Genomic DNA, 13,040 nt, shown 5'->3' with positions numbered 1-13,040 from the left:
ATTTCATCCCTGGGTCTGCAGTACCAACAAACACACACACACACACACACACACACACACACACACACACACACACACGCTCCAGAGGATCATAAATGGGGTGGATGTTGTGGTGGGCCTGGTTCTGGGCTTGGGTAGTTGCAGGGTTGGTCAGCCTGCCAGTTCTCCCCTCTCCTTGCCACCAGGGTGAGCTCACCAGCATTGCCCTAGCTAGTTCACCCTTTGCAGCAATGAGCAAGGCCAGTTCTAAGGCTTTCATGTCCTCAGGGTCAGTTCTCCCACACCTATACCTTCAGAATCAGCTCTACTGTGTTGCCCAGACAAGGTGTGGGGGCCACTCTCCCAAGTGCTCATGAGGGACAGGATGAACATATTTCAAACTTAGAAAAAATAAGTATTCGAAAGGTGTTATGGATCATCTCATCACTATGCATTCCAAACACCTCACAGTTTTTCTTGGATATTTTCTACAGTAAGAGAACACACTCTCAACTCCACTTGGTCCTGGCACATTCACTCTTTGATCTGTTTTGTGCTGTTAGAACCCAGCAATACTGTCCTAGAAACAGATCACCATTTCCCAACAACTCAGCAAAGCCAGGAGCCATCTCTCAGTGTCCTTATCAGTCACATCTGTACTATAACACCATTCAGAATGTTCTATGACAGTATCACTACCCTGTCAACTGTTTAATATTTCTATATTATCACATCAGTTCCCATCACCACACTCTTTCCCCTTGCAATTCATCTGGTAAACCACAGCAAGGCTACTATTAGTATAATAGCTCTTTAGTCATTTCGATTGTTCACAGTGCCACTCTGTACTACAGTAACTCATTAATCTCAAATACTATGGGGCCAGGGAGTGGATAAAATGTGATTCCTATCTACTGAAGTTTAAATAGCAATAATAATGCCTAACACTTACTGGCTGAATGCTATGTACTGGGTAAGATCTTAACACCTTATATGTAATCATATCAACTAATCATCACAACAGCTATATGAAATAGGTAAAATTAACAAACAATCCTTCCAGGCAACAAAACCAGATTTAAAGATGAATAAGGGCTTGGAGATGGCACAGTTGGCAAAGTGTTTCCTGCACAAACATGAGGGGCTAAGTTTGTACACCCAGAACCTACAAACTAGTTCTGGGGAAGTGGATCCAGCTCAGTCAAATCGGTAAGCTCCACTTGGTTCAAGTGAGTGACCATTTCAAAAAAAATTAAGATGGAAAGTAATTGAGGAACACACTCAACATTAACCTCTGGCCTCCACAAGCATGTGTGCACACACAGGAACAGGTATACAAGTAAACACATTGTGCTGGCTAGTTTTATGTCAACTTGACACAAACTAGAGTCATCTGGGAGGAGGAAACCTCAAGTAAGAAAATGTTTCCATAAGATCAGACTGTAGGCAGCCTATAGGACATTTTCTTAATTAGTGATTGATGTGGGAGGTTCCAGCCCACTGTGGATGGTGCCACTCCTAAGCTGATGTTCTTGGATGCTTTTGCTCATGGTGTTTTGTCACAGCAATAGAAACCCTAATCACACACACACACACACACACACACACACACACACACACACACACACACTACTAAATAGCCCACCCAAGTAGTTGAGTCAGTTTTTGTTTCTGCCAAGGCCATCCTCCTAAGCAATATGCTTGTGTCTCCACAAATAACTATACAGAAAGTTTAGGCCACTCTTCTAATTCTGAGCTCAGCTTCTGAACAGCTGGCTGGAAGCTTCAGAGAACCTCACACTAATGTGTTCAAAACCTGGATCATTATCATGCTATCCAAACAAAGGTCCACACTCAGGGACAACCATACTCACCAACTGATCTTCCTAGAAAGAGGCCTGAATGTGGCCTGTGACCTTCCTCATTCATTGTACAATGTACTTCCCAGCTCTACTTTGTGCCCCCTAAATCCTTAACTACAGGCATTACTCTAGTTTCTTCCATCCAGTCTCACTTTTACAACAGATGGGATGCTTTATCTCCCTTGAGACAATAATTCAAAATATAAACCTGATCCTGGCACAGTAGTGCTCGTGAATAACCCCAACTCAGGAGGTTAAAGCAGATGGACTGCAAATCCTAGGCCAGCTTTGGCTACGTGGCAAGATCCTATCACAACACACATGCAAAAAGAAAGAAAAGAAAAAAAAAAGAAAAGAAAACACTGATTATTTCACAAAACCTGGGCTCGGGGACCAAAGCTTTCAGTCAACCCATATTTGAGGATCTGAAGCTAGAAACACAAAGACTGACCACAGCTGACTTTCAGCTGTGCAAAGAAAACCATTTTCAATGAGTCAAGATAACAGTGGCACAGAAAGATGCAGACACATGAGAGAGGGCAGTTTCTGAGGACTGGAGTGGGTGGGCAGGTATGTCTGTGTGTTACTGTAACTCAAACCCAGAGCCTCATGCATCCTAGCATTATTCCTGGGTTCTCATTTCTGAAGAAAAGATAAATCCTGAACATGTCCAAGTCTGTCAAAGTGGCATCCCGCTAGGTACATTGTGACTCCCTTGGATACCTGCAATAAAATCTGTTTTTATTTTTATCCTGAAGAAATTTGGGCTGAGTTTCTAGTTTGTACACAGGAGACTTACCTAAGAAAAAGACTATAAAAGAGCCAAGATAGCAGTTAAATGGGTGTGTGTGTGGAGAATAAGTCTGTGAGACAAAACCAAAACATATTCTACTTAAAGCAAAAGAACAATCATCCAGCAAATACATAAATATGTTCAATGTTTATAAGCTCATGACCTCCTTTCAAAGGTGTTACAGAAAATGCTTTGGGGTAAGAGCCATGTTTGTGTGTTTATTTAATATCCTGCAAATTATTTCTGCTTACACTGAGAGCTATAGGAAAGTTGAATAACAACATAGAGCAGAAGCATGGACTACACAATGATAGAAATGATCAAGTTGCATCCCTGGAAGCTCACTTCCTTAGGGAATGTTTAATACATGTGCTCATGTAAAATAAATAAAATCTTTTTCTAGTGACATGGCAGCACTATTCAACTTCCTGATTTTGATCTTACGTTGCCAGGTATTATCAATTCCTGGTGTTTTTCAGCCCCAAAGAAAATGCATATATAAGTATACTGAGAGATGGTGTACCACAGAAATAAACAAAGCTGTGGAAACAACTGCATCCTATACAAACACCTTTTCTGTTGCCATCTGGTGGTTCATGTGTAAATTCAATGCTGCCTTGCACCTTATAGAACAGCTTAGTCAGGAATAATCTCAATCTCTCCTGCATCACACCTACCACCTGGAGATAGTCAAGCTACAACTGCCCTTCAGTCTCAAAACAGGCCTTTTTCACAAAGAAGCCACCAACATACACAAACTAACTCTAGAGAAGGTCATTCTCACTTAAGTATGATCAGTTATACCTGTGTTATACAAAATCCCTTCCTACCTCAAACCAGACAAGTATTTCCAGGTTCAGTGGCTAAATGACCCCCACCGACTATTCTCAAAAATAACTATATGCTGAAGTTCCCCAAATAGCCATATTCCTCCCAGAGCTCCTGGTGCTTACTACTATTTTTGTTTTTATTTTATAAAGGCCATTCATCTTTGTAAATAAAGCTTCTAAACTTCTCACGGTAAAGAATTGGTGGGTACAGTGCATATATAAAGTTCCAAAAGAGAGAAAAGGCAACAAAACATTGTACCTGAGGACAATTTTGCCTATCACAATTAGTTCCAGAGTTTCCTGTAGCCCATCATCTAAAAGCCCACATCATCCGGAAGCAGCATTGTCCATTTTAAAATAATTGTTTTAAACACAGTGAAATCTGTGAGGTAGCTCAGCAGGTAAAAGTATGTACTGTATAAGGTTGACAACCTAAGACTAATCCCTAGAAACCATGGTAAGAAGAGAGAACCTACTCTTGAGAATTGTTTTCTGACTTCCCTCCACAGGCATGCTAGGCATAAACATGCCACCACACATTCTCACAGGTGTGTTCTGATATACAAATGCTCACACAAATACATGTGCATATATACACAATAATAATAAATTTTAAATAAAAACAGTAAAATCAGTAACATTCAGAGAGATGGCTCAGAGATTAGGGATGCTTGCTACTCTTCCAGGGGAACAGAATTCAGTTCCTAGTACCAGTCTCAGGATACTCATAACCCTCTACCTCCAACTTCAAGGAATCCAGTGCCTCCTTCTGGCCTCCAAGGGTACCTACACACACACATGGCATTCACACATATATACACATACATAAAAACACAATTATTATTTTTTTTTTGGTTTTTTGAGACAGGGTTTCTCTGTGTAGCTTTGGAGCCTATCCTCGCACTCACTGTGGAGATCAGGCTGGCCTTGAACTCACAGAGATCCGCCTGCCTCTGCCTCCCGGGTGCTGGGATTAAAGGCGTGTGCCACCAACGCCTGGCCAACAATTTTTTTAATAATGAAGAAACCATAGTCTTACCAAATGTTCAATAAGCTAATTCCCACAGACCATTTAATAAATTTACTTGACTGACAAGTCAGTTGTCCAGAACTTGAATTATTTAACTGATAGCTATTAACTTCTCTAGACACTGTATGTCAACAGAATGGCAGCTAATCCTGTTAAAAGTGAAAAATCATTCTAGAGCTAATTTTAAATAATTTTTAAATTACTGATGGTCACTGTCCAGTAAATCTAAACATCTTCATGGCCATCATTATTCCATCTCTGTTTAAATTTCTCACTGCATTAATTGCCACCAGATTTAGATTAGTCATGCTCTTTCTTCTTCTAGCCATTTAGATAAATAAATGTCTCCTATTTTAAGAATATTTATTTCTCCAAACTTCAGGCTTACACTGATAAATTACAGCACTAATTTGTTTTACAGAACCTAAAATTTTGAGCATGAACCATTTTCAGGCTGTAGTAAATCTATCACATGCTAGACAGCAGCACCTAAGGAGAAATATTACATTGCACCAGTTGTCTTCAACACTATATATATACCCTGACAATAGTGAAATGAAAGGAAGCAGTTCCTAGGCACTAAGACATATGGAGTTACAGAACCCAGACAGCAGGCACATTCAGAGAGTCTGGAGACACGGAGAAAGGCTATCAACATGGAAGAGGAGAGAATTAGAGCAGAACGATTTGGAACATCTACTCACTTACTAGTCTAAGCTCCCACCACCACCACCTTTTACAGGTGGGAAAATAGAATCTGGAGAGGCTAGCGGACTTGCTCACACTGCAAGGTGGTTTCTGATTGAGATAAAAGCCAGGGCTACAGACACTTAGCCCAACACTTTTTCCACCTGCCACAGCCATGCTCCTAGGAAAGCTTTAGAGAAATTGTTCTCATTCCCACAATGCTCATAGGAGATGGGGCCAAGCTGATGCCACAGTCTGGCTTTAGAGCTGTTTGTCATGGGACAGACCTCATACCTGCTAGACTAACAAACATACACCAACGTTCATGAGTTGTTTGTTTTATTGTTATTTTATTTGTACAGAGTGGGGAGAGAAAACAGTGTTAAAGTCATGAAGCTGTAAAACTAATACTTTCTCCAGAAGGTCTCAGGTGTAAAACCTGTAACCAGCAGGAAGGTATCTATTGAAGAACAGACTTCTGCATCCAAGATCCACTGAAAAGCTTATCACAGTGATTTCTATGTGTTACCATGAAGGAGGGAAGTGCCAGAACAAAAGTCCTAACTGACAAAATGCATTCTCCCCCAGGATTGAGACTACAAATATTTATACATTCTTATTAAAAGAGATGCAAAACTTAGGCAGAATTTCTAATGTCTTGTAGAAATGCTGGTCAAATTAATTACATTAAAGGAAACTATATGAACTTAGAATGCTTAATGCATTGCTGCTTACTAGAAGTATTTAACTGAGTAATGATATGCAACATTAAATTTTTATTTTTAAATAATTCATTGACTGTTTATTGCACACTTTTCGAACTATCTTCAAAACCACCCTCAGCTTCACTCAACAGCCAAACATGGAACTCATGGTGTCCTCTCTCTCAATTTCAGTTTTATTTAGAAAATCCTAAACCAGAGTTTACACAATCTCAATGCCCCTCCTTATCCTATGCCCATTCCATGATTTAATTTTAGTGAGTGGATATCACTAACCTGACCTCTGAGAACCCCTAAACAAGGTCAGAATGAGGCAGAAAAGTATCATACAACCTGAAACTCCAATCCTATGTGACAACAAAGATACAAGGACTCTTAGAAAGGAAACATAAAATTTAGTTAACTGCAAAGCTTGTATCACTTAGATACCAGTCTTATTTGCAGTCTCCACTTTGTCTGAAGCCAGTATTTAAGATACAGAACTTCCCAGCTGGCTACAGGCCCAGCAGGTGGCTGAATTTAACTGTTTGTTGTTAGAGAATGCACATGATACAACAAAACAGTAACTAAAAGATCTACTGGTGCCTAACATGCTCCACCTTTGTAAGTCTTAAATTCAATGTACATTAAAGTAGAAAAAATAATTTTTCAAATGTCTCCAAAAAAATGGCATGTTTACTCCCAGGGGTCCACCCTGGAATGGCAGCACACTGCCCACTTAACTGGAGTTCAAGTTATAGTGTAAAAAGAAAAATTAGTGGGGGGAGGGAATACCAAAGTGGCAACAACTATTCTATTAGGGGACAGGGTTTGGATGCAAAGAAGGTGTTATATACACTTCTCTATCCTCAGAATTCTCTAATGCAATTTCTATTGGCTCATGACCACCATTGTGAGGTAAACTGAAAGTCACGGCCAGGTCAGTCCATAGACTACTGATTAGAGTTTCACCCACCATCTTTCTGCATTATGGATCAGAGTGCTTCCTATTTTCTTCTCTCCTTCCAAAGGCACAGGCTACAGGGAACCCCTAACTATGTTAACAGATCCTGGATCAGGCTTTTCTTTCAGGCTCCACCAGTAACTCCTCCTGGAGCCTTGAGCAAATCAGTTAACACCTCAACATCTAGATTCCTCACAGATAAAAGAACAAAGTACTACCTTCTCTCAAGAGTTTGAACAACCAACTGGACAACCTGAGGTCTATCCCAGGCACCCTCATGGTGGAAGGAGAGAACCAATCCTCACAAGTTGCCCTCTGTCCTCCACACTGGTACTGTAGTACATGCACACTCACACACAAATGTTTTTAAAAGGGGGAAGGGGAGGTGTGGGAAGAATAAACTCATCCTTGGTGCTTGGTTCAAAAGGGACCATTAAGGTGATTACATGAAGACCTCATAGAAAGGGACAATAGTTTACCCAATCAAGTGACTATTGGCCCTCTGTTAAATGTGCAGTGGTCTGGGAAGATTCAATTCAGTGTCTGAACACTAAGTACAAGACTCTAGTGAAGCAAGGTGGTCTGGAGCCCATGCTCCAGTTCAAATTCAAACTACAGAATTAAGGAATTTGTTCAGAGGGTAAGAGGAAGAGGGGACACAAAGAGCATCTGGATTAATGGAAAACAATAGGAACTCAAAGGGAGGCTAGGCTTGTAATGACCTCAATTAACACTGCTTTGTTATTTCTCCATCAAACAAGTGGCAGAAAGGATAATTAGCAGACTTTACCCACAGCTGGCAAATGGCATGAGGAAAGTGGCTCAGACCACAGGAAAACAGGGGTAAAAGTGCCAGCAAATTCAGTGAGATTATGGGATCAGCAACACAAGGATAGGAACAAAATAGAATATGATAATCTCACCGTAGAACTCCTTTTTAAAAAATGTGTATGGGTGTCTTTCCTGAACATATGCCTATGCACCACATGTGTGCAATGCCCTCTGAGGCCTGAAGAGGATATCAGATCCCCTGCAACTGGGAGTTACAGATGGTTGTGAGCAGCCATGTGTGTGTTCTTAACCACTGAGCCATACAATATACAGAACCTTTTGAAATATATTCTTCTGAGACCTAGCAAGTCTAGGGTGAAGCCTAGACAACTGTATTCTTTAAATTTCACTAGCAATAAAGTGGGTATGGTGGTACATGTCACAGAATCTAAGAACTCAGGACATAGAAGTCAGAGGAAGTTCAAGGTCATCCTTAGCTACACAGTAAGTTTGTGTGTGAGGCCTGAGTCACAGGAAACTTTGTCAAATAAATAAATGTCACTAATGGTTCTAATGTGATCCTAGGAGTATCACAAGTCAGATGCTGAACAGTTTCATTAGCAAGGAGCACAATGCAAACTAAAAGGGCTGGTTAGAAAATGAGCTCAGGATCTATGCAGGGTTTGATCAAACACAGATTCCAGGCCCATAAAAGCCACTAAGATCTGAAGGCTTGGGGACAAGATTAAAGGGGGAATAGAGTTGCACAGAACAATGGTTCCCAAACCTGACTAATCATCAGAACCAATTGGGGAGCCTTGAGATCCTAATGCTGAGGTCAAACCTCAAGTCAACAAAGCCTAGAAGTCCAATCCTGCCTCAAAGCTCCCAAAGGATTCTAGTGTGCAGCCAAGCTGTGAAACTTTCTGGAAGTTTCCAGAAAGTCAGCTGATAACTGGAGTGAAACAACAAAGCAAAGTAGCCAGGGATTCTTAAATGGGAGTGGAGGTGAGAGTCACCTGGAAAGCACTTGGTGGCTCACTAAAAATGAGCTGGTCCTGCATACCTGCACCAGTGATTATAAGAACAGATCCATGAGACTGGAAACATTTTATTTTTGAGACAGGGTCTCTCACTGAAGCCAGAGCTTAGCAATTCTGCTAAACTGATTGGCCAAGCAGCTTCAAGGGATCTGTCTGACTCTGTCCTACCCCATCCTCTGTGCTAGGGTCACTGGGACTTTTAAGTGAGTGCTATGGATCTGAGCTCAGTTCTTCATGTTTGCCCAGAAAACATTTTATCAACAGAGTCATTTCTCCAGGTTCAGAGAAACAGAATTCTGCATCCCAAGACACCCCTACCCCTACAATGCATCCCTCGCCTCAGAAGCCCTCTTTCAGAACCACTCATACTTGGTACGCAGCATAAAGAAAGCATGTATTGCCACCTGTCTTCCAGAACTAACAGCATGGCATTCGGAAATCCAGAGGAGTCATGAACAATTAAACATACACCAATTAGCAAAGTATATAATTTCCATTTCCATGTACAGAAAAGAAACTGTAGTACATACTGAAGTTACATTTGTAAGATCCAAACCTGGTGCTTCACATCATGGTCAGAAATATATTCATTCCCTGCTTGTAACTTTAGCCGTGTGTGTGTGTGTGTGTGTGTGTGTGTGTGTGTGTGTGTGTGTGTGAGAGAGAGAGAGAGAGAGAGAGACAGAGAGACAGAGAGACAGAGACAGAGAGAGAGAGAGAGAGAGAGAGAGAGAGAGAGAGAGAGAGAGTCCGTCCGTCTGTCCGTCCGTCTGGTAGAAATCATGACCACCTTTAAGAAAGTATCCTAAGAGGAAAAGCCTACAGAGGAATTAGGAATGGCCTTAGATAGATACACAGTATCAATATGGCATTATGACAGTTTCAACTTAGTGATAACTGTTCCATGCAAAATGTTACATTTTATCTGATAAGATTCTAGAGAATGCATTCCTGTGCACATGACCAACTCATCATCTCATCAGAAATCTCGACAGCAGTACCGGAATTTTCATTTTCAAGATACATGAGGTTTTGTCAAATGGTGACATCTCCTCTGTAATATGAATTTTCAATATGATATAAAAAATGATGGATATATTACACATTTCACATAGCACAAAGAACAGGAACCTGTCGATGAATTTAAAATTTGTGACAACCTATTTGAAATTTTACACTAAAAGGTCTGCATACTTTCTTGCACCATATAAATGTGAAACTAGTATGTGTGTTTTCATTTAAAAGAGTCCTCTCTTTGAAAAGTATGGCTGTTGCCTTAGTATATGTATTTATAAAATTAGTGATTTTTACTAACATTGCAACTATGAAAGGGCAACGCTTTACATGGCCTTTGAGATGCAGCTGATAAACTGATACACCTCGAAACATGGGTTCTAGCAAATCTTTCCCACCATTCAAAGTGGTGTGCCAATCTTCAAACGTATAGGTGACTGCCAAGTGAAAATCACTTTCATTTTTGAGAAGAGAAACTGAACTCCATCTCTGAAGGTTATCCTAAGTGATCTTGATTTCTTCACTTGAACCTGGTTTCTCTGACAAATTACATCTTACACAATCAGTAAATGTTGTTTTCTTCTGGATAACATCCGTAGGTAAAAAGTGGCACACACACACACACACACACACACACACACACACACACACAAAGTGAAATGAGTATGTTAGGCATGGAGGGGTTAAAGTAACCAGAAACACAGTGATTTGTTCCCTTATAGAAAGGGGGCATTTATCAAAACCTAAGGGGAAGAGGGATGCCACTCAGATAACATTAGGTAAGCTCAAATAAGAATATTAAGTTATTACCTTCCTGTTAAACTATCTCGTTGTAATTTTGAAGTCAGACTTTAAGTATTACATTTAAATCAATTTTTACCGCACATAACTCACGGGCATATATTAACACAGAACACAGCTATTCGTATTTTAACTATAATATTCCTATTTCCTTCCATCTCCAAATAAGCAATGACTTACTTGGGTAAGCTTCCAGGATACAAGCAATGAAGTTATTTTTTCTAAACTACCCATAACAAACCAGGTTCACCAATCTGTTTTTAAAGACTCCATCAAAAGTCATGTTAACACGATTATGTCTGGGTTTTATGTTTTTAGACCAGCAACCTCCCCGGGCAATAGGAAGCTGACTGGCACATGTACGCTTCAGGTTTATGCAGGGGAAATCCAGATTTAGGAGGGAAAACTCTTTCGGGAGAGATTCCATTTCCGTTTGCAAAAGGTCACCTGGAATCCACAGATCCCCTTTCCTTATTTTAGAGAACACCTCGGTGTTCCAAACAGAAGTCAACCCAGGGAGAAAACCAAAGCCCGGAGGCAAAGCTGTGGGCTCTCAAAGTTTTGCTCCACCGAGTACAAGGCACCCACTTGGGGTGAGGCATCAGGACGGGGGGATGGGGGGAGTCAGCCCTGGGGAGGGGGAGAAAGGACGGCTGGTGGTGACTGGCACTTGATATTTGAAGTCCACCGCGAATGTCACTCATCGTTAACAAGACTCTGCGGTGCAGACTCAGATACGAATCAGCTCGTGTTTAATCAGTGCAATAGGACGCGCTGGGCGTTCTTTGAAGCCTTGGTGGCTAGGGCTCAACTTTAAAGGTTCTTCCAGGGCTCCGATTTAAAATAGAAGAAGAAAGAGAGAAAGAAAATGCAACACACAACACACAGGGCGCATTCTCCAGCTACTCAGTGTTAGCGCGCTCCCCAATTGCTGCTGCTGAGCGGATTAGAGGCACACCGCATTAACCCTTTAGCTGCCTCCAGACCTAGTGACCTGATCAGGTGATTCAGAGGGTGGGAGGCCCTAAAGGCTAGCAAACTTCCCAGCATTGCACCGAAGGGCACCCACAACTCCGTGGCCACTCCAGGCCATACCCACAAAGTCTACCCTGGAGGATCCACCCCAGGCGGCGCACAAGCCCAGAGTCCACCCCAAAGCTGTCCACTCAGGCAGCGCCCACCTATAGGATCCATCCAAAGTGCCAACACCCCCAAAGCCCGTGTCAGGGTCATCTACTCCAGTAGTGTCCATCCCCAAAGTACACCCCAAAGATATCTATCCATAGCCTACTCCAGGCTGAACGCACCACCACCACCCCGAGTGTCAACCCTAAAGTCCACCAGAGATGCATACTCTTATAATGGGGGGGGGGGTGACCATTCAAATAGTCCATCCCAGGGGTGTGCGCTCTAGTATTTCACACCCCCACGGCCTAGCCCAGAAGCATCCATTTCTAAAGTCCACCCCAGCGATGTCCATTCCTAACACAGCCCATGCCAGGTGGCGCCCACTCCAAGAGTCCATTCCAGGGGTGTGTGCACAGTCCAGCCGAGAGGTGTGCATCCATACTCCACCCCAGGGGTGTCACCCCAAGACCGTGCAGCCCTAAAGCTCAGTCCTGAGGTAGTCACCTGCAAAGTCACCTCAGGGATGTCCACCCATAATATAGTTCACCCCAAAGGTGTCACCCCAAGATTGTACAGCCCTAAAACTCAGTCCAAAGGTATCCACTCATAACGTAGCTCATCCCAGATGGCACCCACAAACTACACCACAGGGTGTCACCCCAAGATTGTGCACCTCTGAAGCCCAGCCCACAGATGTCCACTTACAAAGTCACCTCAGATACCCATTCCTAATATAGACCAGGTGGCGCCCACAAAGTTCACCCCTAGGGTATCACCCCGGGCGGCGCGCGCTCCAAGAGTCCACCCCGGGTTTGCACACCCCTAAAGCCCACCCCGGGAGGGGCCCACAAAGTCCACCTTGGGGAGGGGGTGTCACCCCGGCCAGGCCCGCACCTACCTTGCGCCAGCGCCCGCAGCAAGTGCAGCTGGAGCAACAGCAGCGCCCACCGCCCGCGGCTTGGCCTCAACTTTGCCGCCCGCCGGCCCGCGCCCGGCCCGGGGGTCTGGGGCGCGCTCGCAGCTCGGGCGCTCGGTCTTGCTGGCTGGTCCACGCTCAGGGGGCGCCGCGCCACCGCCGCCACCGAGGGCCGGGCGCGGGCCATGCCGCGGAGCCGCCACCCCGGGCCGCGGACGGACAGGGCGGGCGGAGCGCGCAGCCCCGCTGAGGCAGCGGCGGGCGCGGAGGGGCGGCGTCCGGGCTCCGATGAACAGCGAGCCGGGCCGAGGAGAAGTTGTCAGCGAGCGGGGAAATGCCCGGCACGTCGCCCTGGCTCTTCGCAGCCGCGCAGCGCCGGGCCCGCAGCGCTCTCTGAGGGGAGCTGAGCAGAACGCCTCTGCCGCCGCCTCTGCCGCCGCCGCCGCCGGCGCCGCCCCCGCCCGGCGCTGAGGAGAAAGTGCGCCCGCCCGCGCGCCGGCTCTCGCCTCGGCCGCCGCGAC

General features: G+C 43.9%; 1 protein-coding gene across 1 annotated transcript in view; it reads right to left on the bottom strand.

Annotated features, from left to right (window-relative positions):
* The window catches only part of Sdk1 (sidekick cell adhesion molecule 1), a 954,927-nt gene extending 942,221 nt beyond the window's left edge, over positions 1 to 12,706 (bottom strand). The window contains exon 1 of the mRNA XM_035444149.1: positions 12,502 to 12,706. Coding sequence (XP_035300040.1) covers positions 12,502 to 12,706 — 205 coding nt within the window. The remainder of the gene's footprint in view (positions 1 to 12,501) is intronic.
* Positions 12,707 to 13,040: the final 334 nt, after the last annotated feature.

This window comes from Cricetulus griseus, chromosome 4 (genome assembly GCF_003668045.3).
Source record: "Cricetulus griseus strain 17A/GY chromosome 4, alternate assembly CriGri-PICRH-1.0, whole genome shotgun sequence".
NCBI lineage: Eukaryota > Metazoa > Chordata > Mammalia > Rodentia > Cricetidae > Cricetulus > Cricetulus griseus.
The sequence above is the reverse complement of the archived record's forward strand: the minus strand, read 5'-3'. Positions and strand labels throughout refer to the sequence as shown.